This window comes from Mesoplodon bidens, assembly GCF_964165515.1.
Source record: "Mesoplodon bidens genome assembly, chromosome: 9".
Taxonomy (NCBI): Eukaryota; Metazoa; Chordata; class Mammalia; order Artiodactyla; family Ziphiidae; genus Mesoplodon; species Mesoplodon bidens.
The window spans coordinates 18,480,984-18,507,438 of record NC_138166.1 but is presented as its reverse complement, the minus strand read 5'-3'; the positions used below and the strand labels follow the sequence as shown (position 1 = coordinate 18,507,438).

At 47.8% G+C, this 26,455-nt stretch overlaps 1 protein-coding gene across 4 annotated transcripts in view; it reads left to right on the top strand.

Moving 5' to 3' along the window:
• GLI3 (GLI family zinc finger 3) overlaps positions 1–19,501 on the top strand; it is a 290,010-nt gene extending 270,509 nt beyond the window's left edge. For all 4 annotated transcript variants that reach the window (XM_081244801.1, XM_081244803.1, XM_081244800.1 and 1 more), the window contains exons 11-15: positions 657–806; positions 2,252–2,416; positions 7,711–8,001; positions 12,464–12,791; positions 13,906–19,501. In XM_081244801.1, coding sequence (XP_081100927.1) covers positions 657–806; positions 2,252–2,416; positions 7,711–8,001; positions 12,464–12,791; positions 13,906–16,235 — 3,264 coding nt within the window. In that variant the 3' untranslated portion in view covers positions 16,236–19,501. The remainder of the gene's footprint in view (positions 1–656; positions 807–2,251; positions 2,417–7,710; positions 8,002–12,463; positions 12,792–13,905) is intronic.
• Positions 19,502–26,455: the final 6,954 nt, after the last annotated feature.

The following is a 26,455-nucleotide window of genomic DNA, read 5'->3' as shown; positions in this document are numbered from 1 at the left end:
GACCCTCAGACACTAAGCGTTTTGTTGACGATCGCCTGGCCTTCATCTTCAGCATCAAGGACATTTCTCTGTGATTCTTATCAAAGGGGTGAGCCCACTAATTGGAACTAAAGTGTCGTTTGAAAAAGTGCATTGGTTTTTCTTGGTCCTTGTTACAGACTTGTGTGTGTGTGTGTGTGTGTGTGTGTGTGTGTGTGTGTGTGTATGCCCTTTCTGCAGTCTTGAGCCACAGCACTAACCCAAGGTGCTACCCAAGGCCTGGAGGGAGTGAGAGCTGGAGGTCACCTCTGTGTTCAGTTCACCTTGACCCCGACTTGGCTGATGAAAGATAACGGAGGCCCAGAGAGGATGTGGGTGTCTCACCCCGTTTCTGCTCTTCTGATGCCCTTGAAGGACTTTTTCTGGGACACCAGGCTTCTTGCAAACCAGGTCACTCCTACAAGTTAGGAAGCATCCCTCCACAGTCAGTAAGAGCAAATTTACTTAAGAAACATCCTAAATATAGTAAAGGTAGAGTTAAGGTTTGCAGTGTAGTAAAGGTACCGTGGAGTCTTTAGGACTTAAGGTTGGGGGATTTGGGGCACTCCGTTCTTTTGCCTTCAGAAAAGAGTAGTACATTTCCATTTCATTTCTTTCTTTCTTTTTCTAAACTCCAGCATATAAATAACGACCATATCCATGGAGAAAAGAAGGAGTTCGTGTGCCGGTGGCTAGATTGCTCGAGAGAACAGAAACCCTTCAAAGCCCAGTACATGTTGGTAGTGCACATGCGCAGGCACACGGGGGAGAAGCCTCACAAATGCACTGTGAGTACCGAAGGGGTGGGGGCCAGCTGTCCACTTAAGGGAGTCTTGCACCTGTGGGTCCTTCCTTGTACTCCAACGGCCATGCGAGGTGATGAGTGGTGGGAGAAGAGGGTTGGAGTGCTGTTTGTGATAAACTCCCGGGGTTTTGAGAGGGGTTTCCGAAACAGAGGGGAGGTGAGAAATGGAGAAAGGATGCTGACAGCTTTGGGGGATGCTGGAAGGAATTGATCTAGACCCGCCCCGTCCAACATGGTGGCCATGAGACACACGTGCATTTGAGATGTGACTAGAGCAACCACAGAACTGATTTCTAAATTTTAACTTAACTTAAAATTTTAAATTTAAATAGCCCCACATGGCTAACAGCAACTGAGTCAGACAGCCCAGCTCTGCAGAGTGGCAGGCAGGCAGGCAGGTGGCGGTGGGGACGTGCCACCCGGCACTGGGGGTGAGCACCAGGCCACTGGGCCTGCCCCAGCACCAGTGCCTGGCACACCAGAGCCTTGGGGAGCACAGGAAGGGGCCAGTTTCGACCTGAAAAACTTAAGTTGACTTTTTAAAACTATAACCCTTATGGCTTTAGAGTTTTTCCTCGCTCTCCTAGTCTGTCCCCATGGCCCAGTACAGACCTATGAGGGGTTGGGATTCCTGCGAGGCTAAGGCTTCTTTCACTAAGGTGCCTGCCAGGCAAGGCTCAGCCCTGGTACTTTACATCTTAAAGGCCCTTTACAAACAGGATCAAATTCCGTGCCTTTGTAGGCACACAAAGCCATATTAATGAACTTTGTGCTGAATCTGAAATCAGTGGGAATTCAAGGAGATCCCTGAGCAGATAATGAAACCCATTGTCCACATTGAGTGGCCTATTAAAAAAAAAAAAAAGTCCAGGATTTTTACTTAGCCCTGAAAATGCTTTCGAACGGCCCTGAGCCCCATCTGAATCCCAATAAAGGCAGAGTTTACTGGACTTTTGTTCATTGGTTTTGAAAAGCTGCCAACCCTCCAAACGTCCCCGTCTTTTTTTTTTTTTTAATTAATTAATTAATTAATTTTTGGCTGCGTTGGGTCTTCGTTGCTGCGCGCAGGCTTTCTCTAGTTGTGGCGAGCAGGAGCTACTCTTCGTTGCAGTGCGCGGGCTTCTCATTGCGGTGGCTTCTCTTGTTGCAGAGCACGGGCTCTAGGTGCGCGGGCTTCAATAGTTGTGGCTCGTGGACTCTAGAGCACAGGCTCAGTAGTTGTGGCGCACGGGCTTAGTTGCTCCACGGCATGTGGGATCTGCCCAGACCAGGGCTCGAACCCGAGTGCCCTGCATTGGCAGGCGGACTCAACCACTGCGCCACCAGGGAAATCCCCCAAACGTCCCTGTCTTTCATTCACGCGGAGCGAGTGGGATACATCAGCCGTCATTGTGTGGGATCATCCAGATTTACCTGTTTTCTCCTCAGTTTGAAGGTTGCACAAAGGCCTACTCGAGACTCGAAAACTTGAAAACACACTTGAGATCTCACACTGGAGAGAAACCGTACGTCTGTGAGCACGAAGGTTGCAACAAGGCTTTCTCGAATGCCTCTGATCGCGCCAAGCACCAGAACAGGACACATTCCAATGAGGTAAGGCCCCTCCAGGAGACACGTGTTGGGTCCAGAGCTTGTGGTGGAAATAAAAAATCCTCTGGGGAATGTTCTTGGAAACGCAAGCCTGTTCCGTTGTATTTGCCTCTGGCCACTCCCAGCACGAGTGGGTTTGGGGCCCCAAAGGTAGGGCTGAAACCTGGGCTCAGATGGGAGAGACGTACAGGGTGAAGAGGGAACGAGTTTCACGTTGTTCAGTACTGCCACCTACTGGTCAGACAGCAGGAGCATTTAACTTGGAATTCCATCCACTCGCTCTGCCTGGAAGAGCAGGAATGCATTCAAAGGACGACCCTGTAAGCACCAAGGAGAGATTCAGAAGCAAGGTGTTGACAGCCGACAGCTTACTGCTAAGACAGCCACTTTTATTTGCTTTCTCCAGGTGGTATCTTCAAAGGCGCTTATATCAAAAAAGACTTTTGCAGAGTAACCCACCTTGGCTAAATAGGACTTCCAGACATGGTAAATTCCAAAGGATCTTGGAAGCTAGAAACCCAGAATGGTTTCTAGTCAGTTATTTAAGATAATATATTGAGTCAAGCTTCATGGTCGTAGTTGGTTCCTGTTGTGTTGTTGTTATTTTTAGGTATTTATCCCCCCAAATTTCAGAGAAGCATAAGAATGAACGAAAATGATTTCCAGTTCATTTTGTTTACATTTTAATGCGCGTCTGCCTGCGGACCTCCAGTTTTTTCCTTGAAAATCTAGCTTAGATTCTTCCTCCGCTGTGAAGTCTTCTCTTGAATGTACAAGAGATTAACACAAAGGCTCCCCCACATTAGTGGTAGAAATAGGCTAGCTACCCAGAATTTGTTCACATGAGATGTAGTTCGGCCCCGCAAAGTAGGTCATCAGTTTGCTTGAAATTGTGTGAGAGAAGGAGCATTTTGACCTTGGCATGACTCTCATCTGACCCCACAAGGTGCCAATCAGGCCCATTCTTGATCTTCCAGTTGGAGAGCTGGGAGAGGGAATTTGGTAAAAGTGGACCATTCAGCTCACTGGCCATTGGCTTGAAGGTGGCAGAGAGGGTCCTCACCAAGTTTCCTTTCAGCCGAACTGACAGAGCAAAAACATCTCTAAGAGGATTAGCCACACTCTAAAAAAAGCACACTCACACATAAACACACACTTGAGTTCACTTATACAGACCCTTTCTGAATGGTTCACAGTAGAATAAGGAAACCTGAGTCCTTTAGGATCTCTTATTATTGACCCAGTGTTTGCAGATGTTTTAGAGGAGATGCCACATCTCCATCTTTTATGTCAAAAATGCTTTACAATGTGTGATAGCTGCGGTGTAATCCGCTGTACTTGTTTTGTACCAACTTCTGGGGGTCTAGAACAGGCAGATCCATAGAGACAGAAAGTAGATTGGTAGTTGCCAGAGGCTGGGCGAGGGGGAATAGGGGTGACTGCTAATATGTGCAGGGTTTCTTCTTGGGATAATGAAGATATTTTGGAATTTGATACTGGGGACGATTGCACAAGATGGTGAGTGTACTAAATGCCACTGAATTGTGCAGCCTTAAAGGGTTATTTTTATGGAATATGAATTAAGTCTCAATTTTAAATGTTTTAGGGGATTTGATTAACTTAGAATTTAATTAATATGTTTACATTTCATGTATTTAAATACAATTATGACTAGAAACTTAGAGGGCATTCATTCCTATAGATTCTCTCCTGTTATGTGGATCAATTTGGGCACTAGGTATGTTAGGATTTCAGCAGTGCATACATATAAACATAGTTACTGAGCTTTTTATCTTTTATGGACTTCAAATGTGTGCCCATGTCTCTGCTTTAATTAAGTGCATTACATTTAAAGATGAATTCTTCTGTGCAATAAAAAGTGCAATGCTGTAGAGGGTTTAATATCCATCATGAGATTAAAACATACCTTGGTCAACCATATCTTTCACCAAGGTTGAGCAATTTACCTAAAATAAATTATTAACATTGGCCATAAACACATAAATATAATTTTATTCACAAACACGTAAATCATTTTTTCTCTATTCCACACAGAGAAAGCCCTCGTCCTTGCGTATGAATGATGGACGGTTTCAGATACACCAAAATTAAGTGTATCCAGGAAATCCAGACTTGGATCATCAAGCACTTGTAGACGAATCTAGATGTCTTCTTTCATTTCTTTGCTCTCTTCTTTGTATCTTCGTTCTTTCACTGAACAAATATTGATAGCTAGTTATCTGCCGAGCCCTTTGCTATTCTAGATGAGGCAAGCAGGGTGGAATAGAACAGGAAGGGAGCAATACCCATTCGGGTAATCTAGGTCTCCTCCCCGCCCCCATGGCTGCCCTGCCCATTTAGGGTCACTGAACCATCGCAGTGGCCTCTGACCGGGCTCCCTACTCCAGAACATGGAGCTCCCGTTCCTCCCAAAACCAGACGAAGCCAGTTCCCTGGAGCTCTGATTCGGTTGTATCTTCCTCTCCAGAAAGTTCCAGTGGCTCCGTTTTTCCTATAGGAAATGTTTAGACTCCTTAGGCTTGTACTTCCTCTCACTGGACCCAAGCCTGCCCTTTCACGATTCCCTTGACCTCTCACAATGGTGACCATGAATGGAACCTTCCAGACAGCCATGCCTGCATGCCTGATGTGGTCCGGCTGCTGGACCTTTGCTCTGGATACTTTCTTTTTTTTTTTTTTGCATCCTCTTGCCCTCATTTTTATCCTTCAGCATCTTGTGTGTCTTTCAGGACCCAACTACGACGCCTCTTCCTAATCAAAGCTCTGTTTATTGAGCACTTATTTTGTGCCCCACATCACATCGTGGTAAGCACTGCATGTACATGGTCTGATTTAGCCCATACCCTGACCCCATGAGCTGGGCATTATACCCAGATACAGAAACTAAATTGATGCCTCCCATGATCATCCCAATGGAAAAATGATTCCCCTCTGTCCACATCCTTCTCTAGCATCCACACTTTGTACTGTAGATAATTCACGCTGTCTTATTTTCCTCCCATATTTTATACCCCTTGAGATTTGATCCTGTCTTATAAAACTTTGTGCTCAGATAAAACTTTGTGCTCAGAGTCTTGCCTATCGTAGGGGCCATTAAATGTTTACCCAAAATTTTATTTGGATACATTCTACACAGTCAAGTAGAATAAGTATCCCCACTTTCACAAAGTACCTTTCAGTTCAGGGAGTCAAGAAGGCAATGACAGTACCAAAAGTTAAGGATCCAGGACAGGAAATACGGGTAACTCAGAATCCTGACAACATTTATCTTTCCCTACCATTAGATTGCATTTCAGTCATTCATCACAATAGACTTTGGGGGCCAGGATACGTAACTGAGTTAATGTGTTTTCTTGTGAAGTTAAGTTTCCTGACCCTGTGTTCTTGGAGTTTTTTTGTAGGTGGCTGTTTTATATGTCCCCATGCAAGGGCACATGGGCACACATGTACGTGTATGTTCTGTTGGTCCTGGAAATGAAGGAGCTGATGAACATGAGCAGATTCATTCCACCTCTAGCTGTGTTCTCATTTCCAAGCTAACCCATGATACATACATGCAGATATGTACGGGAAGAGTAGCTCTTCCAACATATAACAGGGGCCTGGCTTGGTGTTCCCTCTCCCTACACCCCATACACTCCTGTCTCTCTGTCACAGCAGCAGAGTGAGCAAGCACAGGGCCGAGGTCAGATGCTATACGGTAATAGCACTAATCATCAGAGCCATTCTCGTGTCCCTAAGGCATAGAATTTGATGTGCTCGTTTCATTATATATATACACATGCTGCAAATCACACAAGCTCCTGAATAGAAGTAATTTGTAGTTAATGGGAATCAAATCTACTGAAAAGAATCTCAAATTTGGAGGTGAGGTCTCTCAAGGTCATTGCTGGAATCTTTATTTCACTACATTAGGACATTTCATCATTTTAGGTAGCTCTCAGTCTGTTCTTGGGCTTTCAGGGAAAAAGCATCATTCTATAAGACAGGGAATCTTTTTAATATAACTGTAATGGATGCATTATATGAAGCATGACTCTTATGACTATTGTTTACCTAATAGCTCATATTCTGGTATACACAGAGATAAATATAGACTCATATAAGTATCCTTGAATATATTAGATTTCAAGGGAAGTAAACGAAATCACAGTTCTGATGTCGATCATGAATACAATGCCATGAGTTCTGTGATGTGAGTAAATATTCAGCTATAAGGGTCCATATAATTTTTATCACTGTATCTGTAGGCTTGATCACTGGCCCACATAGAAAATAAAAGTAGCATGAAGTAATTTCTAGATCTTAGTACTCGCGAGCAGAGCCTCATCCAGGAATCCTCGTCTCCAGGACGACATCCATCCGCCCACGTCGGTTTACGAGTAAGCATTCGTGGACACTCCGACAGGGCTTACAACTTCGAAGATCAGAAAGGTTCTGGATATTCTGAGCCCTGAACAACCCCCGCAGTTGTAATACAACCCAAAGGAAAGTATTTTAGTGATAGCTAACCCGGGAGAGGCTACAGGCAATTTTTTTTCTTACTGTGTCAATGTGTAAAGAGCTCATTTTCAAAGGAGGTAGAGTGATATTAGGTCTGAGAACCAGGATATTTGTAAGAAAGGTCTTCACACCAGCTCTCCCCAAAGCGTTCTTCTCATTAAAGGATGGGTGTCTTTTATCCTTCTTCTGTTATCATCAGCAGTATCATCACCACCATTCTTATCACCAGATTATCTCTTGAGGGGCTTCCCTGGTGGCGCAGTGGTTGAGAGTCCGCCTGCCGATGCAGGGGACACAGGTTCGTGCCCCGGTCCGGGAAGATCCCACATGCCGCGGAGCAGCTGGGCCCGTGAGCCATGGCCGCTGAGCCTGCGCGTCCGGAGCCTGTGCTCCGCAACGGGAGAGGCCACAACAGTGAGAGGCCTGCGTACCGCAAAAATAAATAAATAAATAATAATAATAATAATAATCTCTTGAGCACCACGTGACACCACGATACTTCTTCCTACTCACAGGATAAATGCTTCCAAGAACATAAGTGCAATTTACACGTTCTTCACTCACCCTGAGCACTCTCTAAAATCATAATGTATTCAAGCTGGATTCCGTTTATTAAACCTTTGCACCATTTAGAGGGTCTTGAACACCTCACAGCCTTGTGATCGTGCTTTGAAAGAATTAAAAATATAATGAGTAGCCACAAAAGACCGCCAGGCTGGGGGGATAATCGCTTTGATAACAACCTATTCTTTCATCCTTGGGGCATTTGGCAGAAACCGTACGTGTGCAAGATCCCCGGCTGCACCAAGCGCTACACAGACCCCAGCTCCCTCCGGAAACACGTGAAGACCGTGCACGGCCCAGAGGCTCACGTCACCAAGAAGCAGCGTGGGGACGTGCATCCCAGGCCCCCGGCGCCACGAGATTCCGGTGGCCACTCACAGTCTAGGTCACCCGGCCGGCAGACTCAGGGAGCCCTCGGGGAGCAGAAGGACCTCAGCAACACTACCTCAAAGCGGGAAGAATGCCTCCAAGTGAAAACGGTCAAGGCGGAGAAGCCCATGGTATGTCATTCGCTTTCCTTCTGGTTTTCCCCAGAGTTCTCCCAGGTCTTTAAAGGGGCCAGGTGGGGCGCTGAGGGCAGGGGCGAGGGGCGGACTTCACTGCCCCGTTCTCACTGCATCCCACTGTTTGATTTACGGAGGTCAGAGCTCCCTGATCCGGATTGCCTACCCCAGGTTGATCTGCACAGCAGAGCTCAGCTCAGGAAAGAGTTCCAGGGTTCCCTAACTGGTTTTTGAAATCGATCTGGAAGCATCCCACCTTGTGGCAGGTCGACAGACACCACAGTGCACATTTTCAGCAGGTCTCTAATGTAGAGAATCATCCACTCAGTCCTTCTGTAAACATATTTTCTGACTTCTTTGCCCTGGTGACCCCAAGATAAATAAGCCACGGCCCCTATTCTTTATGGATCTGTAGTCCAGTGGGATAGGGAGACCAAGAAACAAACACAACTCAGTGTGATGGGGCTTTAAGACAAGTCTGGGTCAGAGGGTTCGGAGCCAGTGCACTTGAGGACACGATGGGAAAGCAGAGGGCAGGTGGCCGCCAAGTTCAGCGCTCAGAGAGGCGAAGGACCGCATGCTGGTGCAGCCAAGCCCCAGCCTTGGGGCCCCGGGGGAATGTGCCAGAGTAAAAAGAGGGGGAGGATATAAAGGGATTTTTTTAGATTCTCTAAGTTGTTAGAAAAGACAACTCCAGTGCCAATCTAGAGATTGGTTGATAGACTTCGAGACTGTATCTGCAGTGGTGCCTGAACTGAGGAGGTGGAAAGCGAGGGAGGGATTTGAAAAATGTCATCAGCAAAAATCATATGGTTTGATGACAAATAGGATACATGGATTAAGCTACTGTTGCAGCTTCTTTCAAACTTCACTTGGTGATTTTGCCTTCTGCATGGGCCAGAATAAACTATCTGAAAGTTTTCCAAAGACAATGAGAAAAATGAAGAGAGTAGCGATCAGAGGAGATTTAGTACATTTGTATTTGGCATATGTATAATGCAGTCAGCTCTGCGCTTTGGGCTCTAGTCTGTCAATCTCGGGATATGCAAGAAACGTACTAGGTAGAAGTCACAGGCTTAGACTTCCAGATGCATGGAAATGACCAGACAGGCAGATTTCTACTCAGTTCAAGGAAGCATTTGCTTAAAATGAGGAAAGTCCAAGAATTGTATGGACATCCTATGAATTCCCAAGTTATGTCACCATGTAGCGGTATGTCTGGGCGGGAATTAATGCACATAAAATTTCAGAATCGATGGAGTGGAATTTAATGACTTACTGAGTTTGTCTTTGAACTCTTACGAGTCTTAGAAAGTGACACTAAGTCTAGCCAAAAATCATGCAAATAAGCTGTCCAGATGTATCATTATTTCCCAGTGGGTAGCCGTACTTTGCTTTCAAAAAACACCTTAGTAAGAAGTTTATATATGTGTTATGACTGATCACTATACTTTTAAATTAATCAATTCGTAAACTGTGTTTTATATACTTTTTTGGGGGTGGAGCGTTTATCAATTTCCTAAAATCAAGTCCACCTATATAATAATTGTGCAAAAGATTCAACCGTTTATCCTCAAGTGTTTAATGAAACAAGGAAAGTGAATTTGTGGTCTCCTAGATTATGTCATTGAAAGACAATGATTTATGTTTTTAGGACATCCTAGGAACCCAGAATCCCTTGTACTTTTAATGTACATCCATAGCAAAAAAAGTTAAAAAAGAAAGAAAGAAAAGAAAAGAAAACTTATCTCTTCTCCAAACACCCATTCTTTAGAAAGAAAATGGGTAGAAATAAAAATTTACAGTGGGGCTTCCCTGGTGGCGCAGTGGTTGAGAGTCCGCCTGCCGATGCAGGGGACACGGGTTCGTGCCCCGGTCCGGGAAGATCCCACATGCCGCGGAGCGACTGGGTCCGTGAGCCATGGCCGCTGGGCCTGCACGTCTGGAGCCTGTGCTCCGCAACGGGAGAGGCCACGACAGTGAGAGGCCCGCGTACCACAAAAAAAAAAAAAAAAAAAAAATTTACAGTGATTTTGCTCAGTGACATCTGAGGTTCTCCAAGATGTGAAATATTTTATAAAATAATTAAATCATAGAAACAAAGCACTGGAAAGAGTTCACAGAGACTGAGACTAGACCCCTTATATTACCGGTGTGGAAACTGAGGCTTAGTGAGGTTAATAAATTAATCAAATTTCCACAGGAGACTATTTTATGAATATGTACACACACATGTAAATATAAGTAGGTATCTTCATAGGCATTTACTAAGGCACAGGAGATTTACATTTCTAATATTCTTTCTTCAAAAACTTGTCTTTGATTTGCTCATCATGCTATAAATTAAATTCTTTCTTCTTTTTTTCTTATTACTCCAACTTCTCTTCTGTGTAATGCTCCTAAATGTCTTCTTCTCACTTCCTAAGGACAGTGGGTAATAAGGTGAGGGAATTTTGGCTTCTCTGCTCTCTTTGTTTTGTTTTCATTTTAACGTTTAACTTTTATTTGTTTCACTTTTCTTTCATCTGTGTCCTTTGGGATATTTTTAGTAGTGGACATTACTCAGATATGTTTCCAACATAGAAGTGATGTGTTTTGAACATTCAGCATGTGGAAATGTAGAGTTAGATGTTGAAATTCATCATTCTATTTGTCTAGGTTTTCATAATAAATCACACTGGGGCCGACCAAGCAGATGTTCTCAAAGACTATTTAATTGTCATATTGACTAGTGTAAATTTATTCTTGGACCAGACGTGCACCACCTTCTTAGAGCAAGATCTGAATACACTTGTTGTTGGCAATTTAATCTATATTGAAATGTCTGCGCTCCTTTAAGCATTTTCTAATTGTAGGTGCATGTGAGCCTTCTTCCGGGCCCTGTGGAAGTGTGAGCCTGCATGTGCGTGTGTACATACACACAGATTCACATACGCACACACACATACTGATTTGACAATCCAAGCGTAAAAGACATCCAAAGCCCTGGATGATGTAGGTTCTCTGCAAAGGAGCAGGTGGTCTGGCTCTTCAGGACACTGCAGAAGCAAAAACTTAAGACAGGTTTCATGCATTCATGGTCACATTTGTGTATCGTATTTTTCTCTGCTTGGTTGCCCAGGACACATTTAGTATACCATGTGGTGCTCGCTTAGAAAGTGTTCATTTGCTTGGGTGTATGTACTGTGTTCTCAGAAAAACTGTACCGGGTTCCATGGAAACTGACTGTGTCCAGACCCCTTGCTGACAGCACTCTGGTTCCACCAGAGACCACAGCCGTCTATACTGGAGTGTGTGTAGTTCTCTCTCCCTGCTCTTGGGCTGCTGTCAGGCTTTAGTTTTTAGATAACACCGGAGAAGGTGCTACAGAAGAATGGAAGTGAGGCCCGTCTGGGAGTCTAGGTCATCACAATGTTCGCTTTGTGACTTTGGGCAGTCACTGAGCTTCTCCGAACATCACGTTTCTTATCACTGCGTAAAGGATTAGAGTGTTTATCCACCAGGGCACCACTGGAATTTTAGATGGGCCAGTTCCAGGTTGTGTGGACTGCTCAGTGCAGGCCATTCTATAGAGGGCTGCCAAATGTGGAGACAGTGAGCTTTCCAGGCCCCATGGCCAGGGGCCCATGGAGGGCGTTCTTTCCCTGAGAACCAGTGGACCAGATTAAGTTCCCATCGAGTTGCGGAATTGGCTTACCCAGTCCACTTGGTTGGGGTTAGGGAAACCTGGCCCAATTCTCCTAGTGCAATGCGGATCCTCTCTGGCTATAGCAGAAGCTAAGTGATTGAAGTTTTCCCTCTTACAACTGCTTTTACCCTACACCCTGCTTGGAGTTCTACAAAGCAAGAAAATGTAGAAGGAAAGTAGAGAGGTTACAAGAGCTTGGGGAACCAGCCTGGAATAGTATAGAGGGGCTGGCTGGAGGGGAGTTAACATGTGCTCTTGGAACCTATATTCTGAGGACTAAAGCAATTATAATAACAACCGCTAATGCCCTCCGAGCCAATTAAGTACTGTCCTCCAGGTCTTTTTGAACTTTGTGTGTTTTAAGGGCTTTACACCTAATTCCCACAACAATCCCTAGGATAAATAAATTGCCCCCATTTTCTGGATAAGCAAAGTGACGTTTAGAGTGGCTAAGTAATTTGCCCAAAGGATAAAGTCATGGAGGCGGGGTGGGAACCAACAAGGAAGTGTGATGCAGATTGGCATTTGGGGCAGGGTTCCATGGCTGATACATCATACCCGGCACCCCCGCTGTCCGTTCCCTCTGCTGCACATCCGCCTGCGGCGCAGTCACTGAGGCTGAGGAAGGCCACCTCCACTCACCAGAACATAGTTCTTCTCACCCCACCCACTGAGAACCCCGCAGGACTTGATCTGCGTGATCTCTCGTCATCTGCTCCCTGGCCTTTATCATTCGGCTGACATTTCTTTCCTTTCCTCTTGACCGCACAGACATCTCAGCCAAGCCCTGGTGGTCAGTCTTCATGCAGCAGCCAACAGTCCCCCATCAGCAACTATTCCAACAGTGGGCTCGAGCTTCCTCTAACCGATGGAGGTGGTATGGGCGACCTCAGTGCCATCGACGAAACCCCAATCATGGACTCGACCATTTCCACTGCAACCACAGCCCTCGCTTTGCAAGCCCGGAGGAACCCGGCAGGGACCAAATGGATGGAGCACGTCAAGCTAGAAAGACTCAAACAAGTGAATGGAATGCTTCCGCGACTGCATCCCATTCTACCCCCCAAAGCCCCTGCGGTCTCTCCTCTCATAGGAAACGGTGAGTTCTGGACAGTCCTCGTGTCCGCGCGGGGTTTTCTGTTCTTTCAAGGGCAGCCGGAGCACTAAGCAGACCCAGGCCCTTGGTTTTCCATTTGCTTGTTTCCCCACCAGCCCTAAAACGATGCTGGAGCCATAAATATTAGTGTTGCCTTTCTGGAGAGTCCATATTTTAAAAGCAGGCAGTAAGAGGATAATCCTGAAATGAAAAGTAAGACTGTGCATGACTCATATTCTGATGGTGAAATCATACCTCTTAGACCAGGGGAAGGAAATCCCAGCCGCAGAGGCATCCCAGGTTAGCACCTGTTTCTGGCTTCCATAGTCTGCAGCCGGGAGGTAAGCAGCCACTTTGACTGGTGGCCCAATTCAGAGAAAGGCAAGCCATCTCTGTCACTGTCGGCCCCCAGTCAGTTTGTGTTTCTGAAATTACACTCAATATCTGCAGCATAACCCAAGGGTGAACCTCCTCCACCCTACCTACTCAGGTGCGCTACACCCGCATAGGATGTCATGGGGAAGCCCTGAGCTTACCTATATGCCTTCTGCCCTGGTACTTCCTGTAACTTGACACTGTATATATTTCCAGGGACCCTTCACTTGGCCCTTACACTGCACCAGTGAAGGAGCTTAACTCATCCAGGGAGTTGTTACTATTTTCTTTAAACCAGGCATGGGCCATGTACAGCTCCCACCCGCTCTTTTTTTGTGTGTGTGTGTTACGCGGGCCTTTCACTGTTGCAGCCTCTCCCGTTGCGGAGCACAGGCTCCGGACGTGCAGGCTCAGCGGCCATGACTCACGGGCCCAGCCGCTCCGCGGCATGTGGGATCCTCCCGGACCGGAGCACGAACCCGTGTCCCCTGCATCGGCAGGCGGACTCAACCACTGCGCCACCAGGGAAGCCCCCCACCTGCTCTTGTAAATAAAGTTTTATTGGCACCCAGCCTCACCCACCCCTTTACTCCTGCGCCCAGGCCCTTTGGTGCTGCAGGGCAGCGATGGGTAACCATGGCCGAGGCCGCCCGGCCCTGGAAACCGGAAAGAGTCACAGTTCGCCGACACCTGTGTTAAATCATCCTGAAATGAGCCCCTGTCTCCCTGGCTTTCTGTGCAGGCACGCAGCCCAGTACCAGCTGCAGTCTGGGCGGGCCCCCGCCCCTTCTCCCGAGCAGAAGCGACCTTTCTGGGGTGGACATCACCATGTTGAACCTGCTCAACCGGAGCGACAGCAGCGCCAGCACCATCAGTTCCGCCTACCTGAGCAGCCGCCGCTCCTCCGGCATCTCGCCCTGCTTCTCCAGCCGCCGGTCCAGCGAGGCGTCCCAGGCCGAGGGTCGGCCCCAGAACGTGAGCGTGGCCGACTCCTACGACCCCATCTCCACCGACGCCTCGCGCAGGTCCAGCGAGGCCAGCCAGGGCGACGGCCTGCCCAGCCTGCTCAGCCTCACGCCCGCCCAGCAGTACCGCCTGAAGGCCAAGTACGCCGCTGCCACGGGCGGCCCGCCGCCCACCCCGCTGCCCAACATGGAGAGGATGAGCCTCAAGACCCGGATGGCCCTGCTGGGCGATGGCAGGGAGCCCACGGGCACTCTGCCTCCCGTACATCCTCCCCGGAGATGCAGCGACGGCGGGGCCCACGGGTACGGCCGGCGCCCGCTGCTGCCCCAGGATGCGCTGGGCAACGGCGTGAGAAGAGCCAGCGACCCGGTGCGGACGGCCTCCGAGAGCCTCTCCCTGCCCCGGGTGCAGCGATTCAACAGCCTTAACAGCTTCAGCCCTCCGGTGTTGCCTCCATCCCTGGAGAAGCGTAATCTAGTGCTTCAGAACTACACGCGGCCAGACGGGAGCCAGTCCCGACACTTCCACGCGTCTCCCTGTCCCCCGAGCATTTCTGAGAACGTCACCCTGGAGTCCCTGGCCATGGACGCCGATGTGAGCCTGAACGACGAGGATCTCCTGCCCGACGACGTGGTGCAGTATTTAAATTCCCAGAACCCAGTCGGGTATGAGCAGCACGTCCTGGGCACCGTCTCTGATGACAGCAAAGCGCCCCACGGGCCAGGCTTGGGGAGCGGGCCCGGCGACTTTGACCCACTTGGGCTGCCCGGTAGCCACGCCAGCCAGCAGTATCGTGGGCTGGAACCGCCCTGCACTGATGCCAGTAAATCCGACCTGCCCATTCAGTGGAACGAAGTCAGCTCAGGCAGCGCCGACCTGTCCTCCTCCAAGCTGAAGTGCGGCCAGCGGTCCACAGCGCAGCAGGCCCGCGCCTTCGGGTTGTACAGCCACGTGGGCGTCCACCCACAGAATCCCTTGAGGAGTGGGGCTGGCCCGGCTGGGGGGTATCCGACCCCCGGGGAGCACAGCAGCTCCTTCGGGGGCCCGGAGCACTTGGTGAGCCACGGCGGCGGCGGAGCTGCGGGCACCAACGGGAACGCCTTCCACGAACAGCCCTATAAGGCCCAGCAGTATGGAAACTGCCTGGCCCGGCAGCCCGGCTTGCTCGACGGGGCCTGCGGTGCCGGGATCCAGGCAGCAAAGCTGAAAAGCATCCCCATGCAAGGGAGCGGGAGCCAGCCAGATTTTGGCCTGTCGGTGGCACCGAACGAGTCAGCGGGCAGCACAGTGAATGGCATGCCCAGCCCAGACCCGGTGGGACAGGGGTACCTGGCGCATCAGCTCCTTAGTGACAGCATGCACCCCCAGGGGGCAGGCCGCCCCGGGCAGCACATGCTGGGGCACGGTAGCGCTACCTCACATATCCACGTCTATCAAGGGCCAGAAAGCGGCCTGCCAGGGCCTCCCAGCACCGGCATCCAGCTGTCAAGCCTGGCAGCCGTCAGGGGCTACCAGCCGTGTGCCAGCTACGGGGGCAGCCGGCGCCAGGCTGGGCCGAGGGGTGGCCTCGCTCTGCAGCCAGGACAGCCCAGTGACCCAAGTCAGACCTGCAGGGTGAACGGCATCAAGATGGAGATGCCAGGGCAGCCCCATCAGCTCTACTCGAATGTGCACAGTTACTCTGGTCAGTTCTATGACCAAACCATTGGCTTCGGTCAGCAAGACGTGAAAACTGGGTCCTTCTCTGTGTCAGAAGCCAACTGCCTGCTCCAGGGGGCGAGCGCCGAAAACTCTGAATTACTCTCCCCAGGTGCTAACCAGGTGACGAGCACAGTGGACAGCCTCGACAGCCATGACCTGGAAGGGGTGCAGATTGATTTCGACGCTATCATAGACGACGCGGACCACGCCAGCCTGATGTCAGGAGCCCTGAGCCCAAGTATCATTCAGAACCTTTCTCATAGCTCGTCCCGCCTCACGACGCCACGCGCCGCCCTCCCGTTGCCAGCCCTGTCTCTGAGCACCACCAACATGGCAATCGGGGACATGAGTTCCCTGCTGACCTCCCTCGCGGAAGAAAGCAAATTCCTTGCAGTTATGCAGTAGGCATTAGGCGAAAAAAAAAATAAAAAATAAAAAGACTGCCAAGAGACCTGAAACTTTAGGAGTTTAAAAGTTTAAATTGACCCTTTTTTTTTTTTGGCTGTTTCGTTTTTATTTTTTCTAGTTCTGTATATGTTTTAGCAATCTCATCTCACCTAACTGGGATGTGTTTCAAGTATATTCCTTTTATGGAAAAGGACTCTGAAAAACCCTAAAGTATTCTAGGGAGAAACTGTCTTCCATTTCAGTTTTGAATCAGTATTGTTACACTCGAAACACCCTCTTTTTTTAAAAACTGTAAGCCCACCCCCCCCCCCTTTTTTTAGTAAACCGGTGTAAATGTGTGATGTGCATGTTCTTTCTTTCTTTTTGGAGAGAGGGCAAATGAAAGGATTTGACATGTTTCTCTGTTACTCCAAGGAAATAGGAACTGGTGTGCTTGTGACCAAGGGGTTACACTTCCAGCTTTTTTCCATTTTCCTTTACATGCGTTCAACGTTTGTTTTTGTGTTTTGTTTCTTTTGTTTTTTAATTCCCACACTGGGCACGAGAATCAGAACATGGAGAGTGAGTTTGGAAATCCATGGAGAGTGAGTTTGGGAATCTCTTGTGAGTGTACTGTATCAGAGGTCACAGGTTTTTGAGTGCTCCTTGCCCGCAGTTCAGTTCAGAGCGTGCTTTAGACAGATTCACACAGGTCGAAATTTGGGACTCCTGCACATGAAATGGTGTGCCCACCATTGGGGTTTAAAATTCTTCCTGTCCATACATGAGCTTAGGGTGGGTACGTCTGTACGACAGTTCTCAGTTATGGACCTTGCCTCCTGTCTCTCTTTCTGTCCGTGAATGTTCAGTGCTCTTCCAGGGAGACGGGAAAGGGCGCTGGGTGACACTCAGACATGTGCTGTTACTTTCATCTGTTCTGGTAAGAAGGTACATGGATTGTGGATTCAAGCTACTGTGGAGAATTTGGGGAATATTTGTGGGTTTGCATATTTGTTGATAGTTCCAACTCTTGCCCCGTTTTCATAGATAACTGAGAATTGATGATATCTAGTTCTGAGAATATAGGTACTTAACCCCACAGCTGGCTATGTCATTAACATATGTTAATTCCACTATAGCGAAGGAGTATTTCTATTCTAAGTGCCCTATTTTAGGGGATTGATAAAACTTGGTTGTAAAAGAAAAAAGCTCACAGACAAAGATATTTGGAATAAATCGCTTCAAATATTTTTAGTATTTGAAAGCACAAGGGAAGAAGTTTTGTAGCTGTGTGGATACCTTTTTTTTGCACCCTATCTATTAAGTGATGCATCCATTTAAGAAGTTAAGTGTTCTATGCAGTTTGTCCTTAATGTGGACTTAATCTGGACCTTTGTTTTGGATTAAAACATTTCAAGATTTAAAAAGTGCAGCTACTCCCCAGGTGCAGTTGCTACACATAAAAGACATACTATGTGTGCACAGAGTACGTGGATTATCCAGCATTCTACTTTTAAAAATACGTAAGCTATGAAAATAAAACATCGACATCTCAGGCTACCTGCCGTATTCTGTCCCCTTGACCCTGGAGTTGGATTTTTCCAAAGTGATTCATGAGTCCATTATGTGGCTTTTCCCTTTATTCCTGCCATTTAAACTATATTAGACAAAATCAAATAAAAGTATTAAATAGAATATTAGGACCAGCCCATTTGTCTCATGTTTATATTCTCTCATTTGGACCAAGAATCTCAGTGTGGAAGTAAAACTGCCCTTTGGGACTTTGGCTAAGACAGTTGGTTTGCTTTCAACTAAATGAAAGCAGAGAAATGCTGAGGTTCTCCGGCCATCCCCACCCATCCCCCTGTGCAACACCTACATGTAAATCAAAGGAAGCATCCGCTTCAGAACAGAGTCCAAAATCAAAAGACAAGTAATGATCTGAGCTAGGAGAGTTGAGTCTCTACCACTTTTCAATGGAAAGATCAAGGCATTTTCTGTGTTCTTCAAACAGGTCATGATCTGGTTACAAAATCAGTAATCCCTTCCATGAATCTTGTTTTTGCCATGAACTCAAAATCTCCAGGTCCTGGTCTGAGCTTGCATGCCCTTGTGGCTTAATCCAATCCCTGTCTTCCTTCTCCTCCATCTGAATCCTTTCCCCACTAGCATTCCTAGATGTGTCCTGATTTATCAATTGCCATAATTTCCCATGTCACCTTTGCCCTACATGGAAGGATGGATGAAGCCTGGGATGAGCACGGCTGTCACCTTGTGCCTCTGTTTTTCCTATGGTTTCTGGTGATTCTCCGGGTCACCCCCTATCTTTTTCTCTTCATACTTTGTTTTCTTGGCTCCCGCCTTCAGATTTGCAGGAGACACTCATGCTTCAGCTCAGTATTTGGCTTCTCTCAGTATGGAAATCCCAGAAGGATGGAGGAAAGGAGAGGTGGAAGAGGAAAGTGTATTTTTTCAATCTGTTGTGATAATGTAGGGAAGATCTTTTGGGGCCACTTACAAGTGTCCCGTCTGGACATGGATCTCTGTAGACTTGGCATCTCCTGTGATGGAGCCCATCCCCAGCCTCCAATCTTCTCTCCACTTCCCTGTCCCTTGCATTTAGGGAGATAACACCAACTCTTTAGGGTCATGGCTACTTTTTAATGCAGGCTCATACACGGTACCGCTGTTTGGCATCCATGTTAAACATGTTCAATCCATTTTGTTTTCTAAACAACTGATTAGACTTCCCCTGCTCCTTACGCACTGGCTCACCCTCTTGAGCTGCAGAGTTTCGATTCTTGCGATGTATGTGCCTTATTTTATGTTAATGTCGTTGAAGCGAGGGACCAGTTGGTGTTGCCCAGTCAGGGCTCAAGGCTGCGTGCTCCCCAGACGAGAGCGCACGATTGTAGCAGAGTCTGAGCTGTCTTGTAACCTGGCTTCCCATGTTGTTTTGAACTGATAGGAGGATGTCCTCTTCTGACAAGTTACTGTTGTGTATCCTGCAAACGTGTAAGATAAAAGACAAGTTCATTGTTTTCACCTTTTTTAGATTTTTTAAAAAATAAAATGTGTAATCCTTTTTTTAAAAGAAACACGTGTAAATACATTTAAGTATTGTAGGCATAGTGTTTGGACGTGGCTGGCCCCGGGCCTTCCTCGGATCAGCCCGCAGCCCGTGCAATGCCCACCCGCGCCCACCTCTAGCCCGGGGCTGCAGCCCCGCCACAGATGGACTCTACTTTTGCTTTCAGAACCACTTAGTCTTTTTATAACAAAGAGAAAGAACAATGTTTCTTACAATGTCAATAAAAAACTCTTTGTACTGAAACTTCTTGTAGGTGGTTTATTTAATTCACAGTTGAATGGGAAAAGGACTTTCTTTGGAAAAATCCAGAACCTGTGTTTAGACCCAGGCCCCCTGACCCCCGACACACAGACACACACACACACACACACACACACACACAGGGAACTTTTGCTCTGAGACCCAGATTCCTTATCCCAAAGATGGAGAATGGGGCAGTACACCCTGCTAGTGGTGTGTGAGGAGGGGGACCTGGGAGGCACACCAGTTGTAACCTGGACTGTTTTTCTTAATTTTATCTCTGCCAAACTCTAGGAAGAAAGACATGAATAGGTTTAATGTCTAACAACTTGTCCCTCTTTTATATATTATCCTCTCATTTCAGAGATATCCTACCACATGTCAAGAGAAAATCTGACATGGTAGAAGCCTACCTTTATGTGGTTTTAAATAACTGACATCAGACAGAAATATAAGCTGTTTCTCTCATTTGTCTTTTCTTGTCAGCTTGTAGTAGTTTTCTCCAGATCACTATAAAAGGCTCCAAAAGAGTTCCCTTCCTCTTCCTGAGTAGTATCAGGTGTCTTTTGAGCCACCAGTTGAAGGCATTAGTTGTTGCTGAGAAGGACAGGTGGTCCTGGTTGTCAGTATCACAGGGTTACGAAGATGGGTGCAGCCCTCACAGGTGCACACACACGTACAGGTGCATTAGCACTGTCTCAGGGAACCTCCTGTCCCGTGGGTGGCGAATGTTTCTCTCCTTGTCCTATAGCAGAGATTGTCCAGTCATAGCGATGCTTCATGCTTTTCTCATTCACAAAGGAGTATTTCCTCCCATAAATCCAAAATTCTTTGCTTTCATAACTAGATCCTTCACAGAAGGTGTCCAAATGCGTTGCGAAAAAAATAGGAACTTATGCCGTCTTAGGTATAAATTGTCAGCTTACAAAGAAGCATACGAGGTAGCAAGTTAAATTAAAATAAATAAGACAAATGAGGCTAATAGAAGGAAAAAGTAGGAAATGGGACACTCCTGGGAATGAGGCGTATGACAGACTCCTGTAAGTTCATGTGAGCAGAACGCAGGTACCACTCACAGCTTTGTTTAAAAGATGCCTCCGGTAAAGGAGATGTGAAGGAGGCGGAGTCAGGTAAAATGGCAAAGCTGCAATCCATTTGGTATTTCATAAAGATTTATATTAAGTAATTTTGGTTCAAAGATGTTACGTGTTACCTAGAGAAGAATATGACAGGAGAATTCTAGTACTAAGATGGAAAATTTTAACCAAGTGCCAAAATGTCTTATTCATCCCTTTTTCCTCCATGGCTTTCTCTTTATTTTCTTGGCAGTTTTCCCCCTTTGGTTTGTTAAAAAAAAAATTCAACTGAGTAAATCTGAAGATCTAATTGGCTCTATTAAACTGTTCATGAGTGGAGCAGCATATCCTCTAGGAAGTAGAGAGAGACTCCTAGGTTTGTGCAAAATGGAAGGCTTTTATGGAAAAGAGAGTGGGACAAGAAAGTCATTAACAAGAGAAAAATGAAAGTTCACTGGAGGAAAGTGAGAGTTGGGGTGATGATGGCCCCTTGTTGGCTGAGCTGCATTTCCATCAGCTGCATTTGTTCATGGTCAGGAAGAAAATCTTCCTTCTTCCTACTGGAGTAGTAAAGTTATTGTACTTCCTGTTTGGGAGTACAAGGTTGTCTCTTCCTGTGGGGGTCTGTAATTGACATCTTCCTGTTTGGCGTAATTGACAAGGAGTGGTAGTCTTCTCTACTCCAATTTTCTTTGAGGTTTCCCTTTTATTAATTTTCACAGGTTTTACTTTATAGTATATTCACTATTCCAAATACAACCTGAGCTAATCTCTCCTTTAATGTTAGCTTTCTTAAAATTTCATTTTACCAACATAAACCTGGTTTATGCCTTCTCTGCCTAGTTATTCAAACTCTTTACTATTTTTAGGAATAGTAATAGAATCTAGAATAGAATCTGGTTTTAGGCTTTTTTTTTTTCTTTCCATATAGTTTGTGGCCCATACTCACCCAGCACAGGCATGGAATCTTAGGTTCTCCAAATGTTCTCACCCTTCCCTGAATCTTCCACACCCTCCCTTACAGCTTCCAACCTTCCTCAATGCCCAGTGGTAGGTTATGATGGTCTCTGCCTTCAGAGAACTTACAATTTATCTGGGGATATTAGACAGACAAGAATTACACATTCCGTTCATTCAACAGCACTGCCTTGATGTCTAATATCCCATTCAGATTCCTTGCTAGGGACTGGAGACGGGAAGATGAATAAAGCAGTGGATCCATAGGCTTGTATCCCAGTGGGAGGGAGAGACATGTAACCACAGAATACAACGGCATGCCATAACAAGAAGACATTCAAGGGCAGGTTCAGTTTGGGGCGTTACCCATCTGAGATGCATATGGCAGGGCTTCTCAACCTCAGTATTATTGACATTTGGGGCCAGAGAATTCTTTGTGGTGGGGACTGTCCCACGTACTGCAGGATGTTTAGTGGCATCCCAAGCCAATAGGCGCTAGATGTCAATACCACCTCTACCCCCAAGTTGTAACATCCAAAAATGTCTCTGGACATAGCTACATGTCCCTTGGAGAGAAAATAATTCCAGATTGAGAAGCTCTGGCTTAAGGAGTGAAAATACAAGGAGACACATACTGTAGGCAAGTGCCCAGAAGACAGATTTAAGTACCAACCCAGACTTGGGAGCCTGTGGTATACAGGTGAGAGATGAAGCAAAGGGTAAGAGCACCATTAGCAGGCACAGGTATTGAACAACAGGAAGACTGAGGGGCTTCCCTGGTGGCGCAGTGGTTAAGAGTCCGCCTGCTGATGCAGGGGACACGGGTTCATGCCCCGGTCTGGGAAGATCCCACATGCTGCGGAGCAGCTGGGCCCGTAGGCTGTGGCCGCTGAGCCTGTGCTCCACAGCGGGAGAGGCCAGAGCGGTGAGAGGCCCATGTACTGCAAAAAAAAAAAAAAAAAAGAGGAAGACTGAGAAATGAACCCTAAGGAACGCTGGTCCCATGGACCAAGAGGCAGGGAGGGCACAGGTGAGCCGGGCTGGACAGAGGGGGAGAGGGGGTTCAGAAGCCAGGAGAGACTGCGTGCTCTGGAAGCAAGGAGGCATACTTCAGGAGGCCAGTACTTTCAAAAACAACATGTAGGTCCAGGGAAACATGGGCTGAAAAATACCAGTTTTAAGAGTCAGGAGACCCCGGGAGACTATGGGGAAACATTTATCAGTGGGGTGGTGAGAACAGAAATGGGCTCACAATAGTTGAGGATCCAATGACACATGACACCAAGGGGAACTTGGTGGCCTCTTTCAAGCAGCCTGTGCCATGTCATCATCCCAGATGCCATCAGGACTAAGACACATGTTGCTCCATGTTCTCACTAAGAAAGCAAGCAAGCATGCAATTAAGCTGTGACATCATGCTTCCTATCCTCTAAGAGACAGATGACAATTTCAGTGGCATCATGGGCACCTCGGAGAGTAGGAAATACATGATCTCCAAGGGAAAGAGACTGGAGAGGTGGAAAGTGGGATTCTTCTTGTTTCCCTTCCTTTCTTCCATTTTTCCTTTCTTTCTTCCCTCCCTTTTTCTCTCCCTTCCTTCCTTCTTTTTTTTCTTTCTTTTTTTTTTTTTTTTTTTTACGGTACGCGGGCCTCTCACTGCTGTGGCCTCTCCCGTTGCGGAGCACAGGCTCCGGACGCGCAGGCTCAGCGGCCATGGCTCACGGGCCCAGCCGCTCCGCGGCATGTGGGATCTTCCCGGACCGGGGCACGAACCCGTGTCCCCTGCATCGGCAGGCGGACTCTCAACCACTGCGCCACCAGGGAAGCCCTTTCTTCCTTCTTTAACACAAAGGGCTTGACCGTGTTAATCATCCAATAGGAAAGAGGCAGAGGAGAGGAGGTGCTTGATGTTGCAGTGGACAAAGCAAGCATCATTGGAGCTACCTGGACCACAGGATGGAGGCTTCTCCAGGGAAATGAGGGAAGGAGAGAAGGATGCAGGCAGGTGTAGACAGAAGCGAGGTGTGGGTACAGGAGACCGAGAGGCTGAGGGGATTCAACAGTCACTGAGACCTGTGAAGACACAGGCTGCTCTGGCATATGTCAGGGAGGCCAGTGACCTTGAACTGGGCCTTCAGGACGAGTGGACAGTGAGGAAGGGAGTGGAAGCTAGGAGGGAACAGCATGAAGTCACGTGAGGCTCACAAGTTCATACCTGCAGCTCCATCCCTACAGGATCCAGATCGGATCGACCGGGGGACAAGACTCAGGTGGGAGATTATTGTGATCTTTGGGGGGAAAATAACTTAAATACCTTTTGGCAGTGATGGTGGGTGGTATGTGGAAGGGAGGGGGAGTGGAGGTAACGCCCTTGGACTCAGACAGGAAGAGCCCAGAGCTGCTGTGCCTTAGGGAGGCAGGAGAGTGGGCAAGCGAGGGCCCCTCACCATTTTCTTCCCATTCCCCAGGAGGTGGGGTCCAGCCCAGCCCTGAAAAGGCAGAGCAAGCCCAAGGAGCAGGAGTGCTGGGGAGAACAGGGACCCACAGAGCTCTCCATCACTGGCTCTTCACCAAGTGAGCAAGAAACTTATGTGGTATTTCCAATTAATCGTGCATAGAGGGTTTTGGTTGTTTTTTTTAATTTTTCATATTAGGAGACTATTTTAACAAAGTAACAGGCGTGCCTCCCCACTCTTATCTCTGCTTCCCACCTGCCACAGCAACTCTGCAGGGCTCAGCTCACACCTCCTTCTTGCTCCTGATTTCCCTTTTGCTGGAGCTTTCCCAGGCCCGGGCTCAGTGAGTACGTGTGAGGTGGCCTGGAAAGCCGGCCAAGCAAGCTGGAAGAAGCACTGGCAGACCCGGAGAGCCGGCCAGCCTCGCCCCAGCGCCGGCCCCTCGGGAGAGAGGCCCGCTGCTGCCTGGGGCCGCAGCCACTTACCGGGCCAGGACAGGGAAACGGGGTGGATTGGCTGTGCTGTCTTCCCGAGATGCTTCTGTCTGATCGGGCTTCTTAGTCAATCTCTAGCTGAAGAAAGATTCCCCAGCCACCCCAGTGAGAAGCAGTTAAACCCCTAGCCTGCCCTGCTTTTAAAAAAGCTCTGGAGTTGGCATGAGTGCTTCTGATGCCAGTGGTAAAGGGATATCACAGGTTCTCTGTGCCTGAACCATTGAAATAAAACCCCCCAAAGACGTGTTTGGTAATATTTTTGACCCAGTGCATCAGTGGTGTCTACTAATTGCTCTGACTACCAGCTGGAGGGCTTATGAAACAGTGGCTTATCTTCTCTGAGATCAGGGGGAGGGGAGGCAGGAGAGAACCCCACAGACTAATCCTTCTTTGCTCGGCCTGCCTTCGAGCCCCTGCACTCCTGCAAGGACCCCTAAGGAGGTGGGAAAGGGACGGCTTGCCCCTGGAGCAGCCCCGCGGGCCTCCAGATCAGTGATCTTCCCCCGCAGCTGGGAATCCTCCTGTGCTCAGTCTCAGCCCATGTGATCCGTGCTCAGCAGTTGGACCCTGGCTCCTCCCATTTGGCAGGCGCAGGCCTGCAGCCCTCAGGGCTTGCAAGGGCCAAATGCACTGCAGAGGTGTGATTCATTGAGTTCCCAGAGGAAAGAGAGGCAGCCAGCTGGCAGAGGATTACTGAACAGCCAGTCCAAGGAATTCCGTTGCTGTTTGGATGGAGATGAGCAACCAGCTACCTCACTTCTCTTCCTCCCCCACGGAGGCGAGGGGATGGAGGCCGGCCAGGGCTTGGGGGGCAGAGGAAAGGAACCAGGCTGCTTCACTGACCACCAAGATAAGGGTCTGTGGCCATGTCCCCAGGGAGTCAAGGCAAGAAATCCTTGCATTTTCATTTGAAGATGATTCTGGGCGCCCCCAAATATTTATCCAAAACACCCCAAGATGCATTGCCCAGAGGTAATTTTTTAATAAGCATCAAACTTGTTAGGCAAGAAAAATAATACTGGCTAACAAACAAAACGAGCCCAGTGTGTACATTACAGATCAGTGATTGTCTAGTCTCCCGGACAGGAGATTTCTTTCCCCTGCACGTTGGCTATCTCAGGCTCTCCGGGTGTCTACCAGTTACAAATCCATTGTGCAGTCATTCTTAACCCCGTGACACTTAAGAAACTGGCTGCTCCTTGAACCCAGGCCCCTGGACACCTCCCATTTGATCCACATCCTACACAGATGAAGTCATGAACCATCACAGTAAAGATTTCTCCTGAAGTTCATGCAAAGAACCAACCCTGAGGACCCCATCCAAGCTCCCTCCCCTTCTAGCTTAGCTTCCTGTATCCCTTGAATTGAGGTAACAGGTAACAGGGTGATCCTTTTTCAACTACCTCTGCCCTACCTGCAGGGCAAACAAACAACTCTCTCCAAGTCCCAAAGCAGTTGGGAGAAGAACAGAATGTTCCATTGACTTTCAAGACAGAAGGTCAAGGAACAGCCTTTCCTTGGGTTGCCTTGACCCGGGCTGTCTTCACTTGCTGTGCAGTTTTAGACGATTTAGTATCACTTTCCACTGTTCCGACTGAAAGGCCGACAGCTTCCAACACGGCGGCCTTCCAGCTGGTTGGAAAGGCGTTCTGAGGCTCTCTTAAATCAAGTGGGCTTAACATTCAGCCAAAAGGAAGGTTTTCAAAAATAAGCTGATTTCAGTCCCTCCTTACTGGCCTTGTGCACCAGGATTCCAGCTTCATTCAAACACAGGGTTTCCCTTTCAAAGAAGAAATACAAAAGGGGTACAGGCAAGGGGGTTGCTCCGATCCCACCCCCAGCTGGTGGCTTGCAAGTTCTGGCTCCTCCCCATGGATGGTGATTTTAGCACAGATCCCATAAGTTAAGACCTCAGTCTTCCACA